Below are 1,297 nucleotides of genomic sequence, written 5' to 3'. Positions count from 1 at the left end.
ATGGTAAATGAAAAATGTGGAGTTGCCGGATGATTGTTTGAAATGTACAGTTGTGAAATATGCTGATTGTTAATATTTCACTGGGAGGAATGTACTAAGCTAAACATTACACAAGAACTAGGTGAAAACAACTAGTACAGCTTTAACTATTAGTTACTTACTTAGTTTATTATACTCACTATAACCTACATAAATATAACAAACCAGCTCTGTAGTGTCAAAGAAATAAACTCCAGAAGTGAAACAGTAACTGGCAACTTACAGCAGACTGATGGCATTAACTCAAACACAGTTGATATGAAATCACAACAAACTTTTATTTTACTTGATTTATTATCATTTACATAACTGAATAACTTATTTCCTGCATTCTTTCATTTATTCACTCTTTCCACACTCTTCAATGAAAGAAAACAATATAAAGATAGAATAAAGAATAAAGAAACTGACGTCCACTATTTTCACAGTAGACTCGAGACTGAAAGCAACTTCCTCTCAGAGCCTACATGTCAAGTCAGTGTCACATGTCCATCTGGTAATCATTCATTTTAAATTGTTATTTCAGCAAAGATGGATCTTAGGGGTTGCCTGGTACTTCTACTACAATAAATGTGCTGTGACATTAAATGCAAAGACGGTAATAGTCATGATACACACAACTGTGGAACATTTCATAATATCAGTTATTGTATTTTTTTTTCTTTTTCCAGGGAATTATCTATATTCATTAACCAGCCTGGACCCCCTTTTCAGGATATTATTTAAAGGGGTCCCTGTTGTGTTGGCGCTTGGATTTTTGCTGATTTGGTACTGTCGTGGAACGTCTCACAGTGAGTTTCCTTATGCTACATTTATTGCATTACTGGTTAAACCAGAGTGACTCTGTTGCTCTTGCTGCAGCTTTTTATCAGCCACTAACAGTTTTTCTAGTGTTTGTTGACATTTGACTTTGTTACTGTGTCTCTCCAATAATTTAATCTTTCATTTTCTCTTTGTGAAGGATTTCCCAGTGACAGAAATGTGCAAAATGGTGACTTCTCTCAGACAAAAACAAACTCAGACGAGCTTTAAGTGAGGATGTGAATGTACTTTATTCTGAACCAAAGGAGGTGATTAATCACTGCTGATGCAATAGTGGCTGTTTGTGAAATCTAGTTTTCATCTTTTGTTCCTGCTCATGGAAAGTACATCTATTTTGGAAGCTAAAGGGGGAGGAGTCGATTCTCTGTATGCCATTTATCAGATTTCCTTGTAAAGAGTAAAGTCTGAGCTATACAGTAGCTTGCAAAAGTATTTG

General features: G+C 35.2%; 1 protein-coding gene across 2 annotated transcripts in view; it reads left to right on the top strand.

Moving 5' to 3' along the window:
* LOC102288746 overlaps window positions 1-1,297 on the top strand; it is a 6,990-nt gene extending 5,693 nt beyond the window's left edge. Inside the window, exons 4-5 of one of the 2 annotated variants that reach the window (XM_005945878.3) lie at window positions 711-830; window positions 1,001-1,297. In XM_005945878.3, coding sequence (XP_005945940.1) covers window positions 711-830; window positions 1,001-1,071 — 191 coding nt within the window. In that variant the 3' untranslated portion in view covers window positions 1,072-1,297. The remainder of the gene's footprint in view (window positions 1-710; window positions 831-1,000) is intronic. The other variant, XM_005945877.3, reaches the window with a different exon arrangement.

This window comes from Haplochromis burtoni, unplaced genomic scaffold, assembly GCF_018398535.1.
Source record: "Haplochromis burtoni strain Fernald_Lab_line unplaced genomic scaffold, NCSU_Asbu1 Contig_462, whole genome shotgun sequence".
NCBI lineage: Eukaryota > Metazoa > Chordata > Actinopteri > Cichliformes > Cichlidae > Haplochromis > Haplochromis burtoni.
The sequence above is the reverse complement of the archived record's forward strand: the minus strand, read 5'-3'. Positions and strand labels throughout refer to the sequence as shown.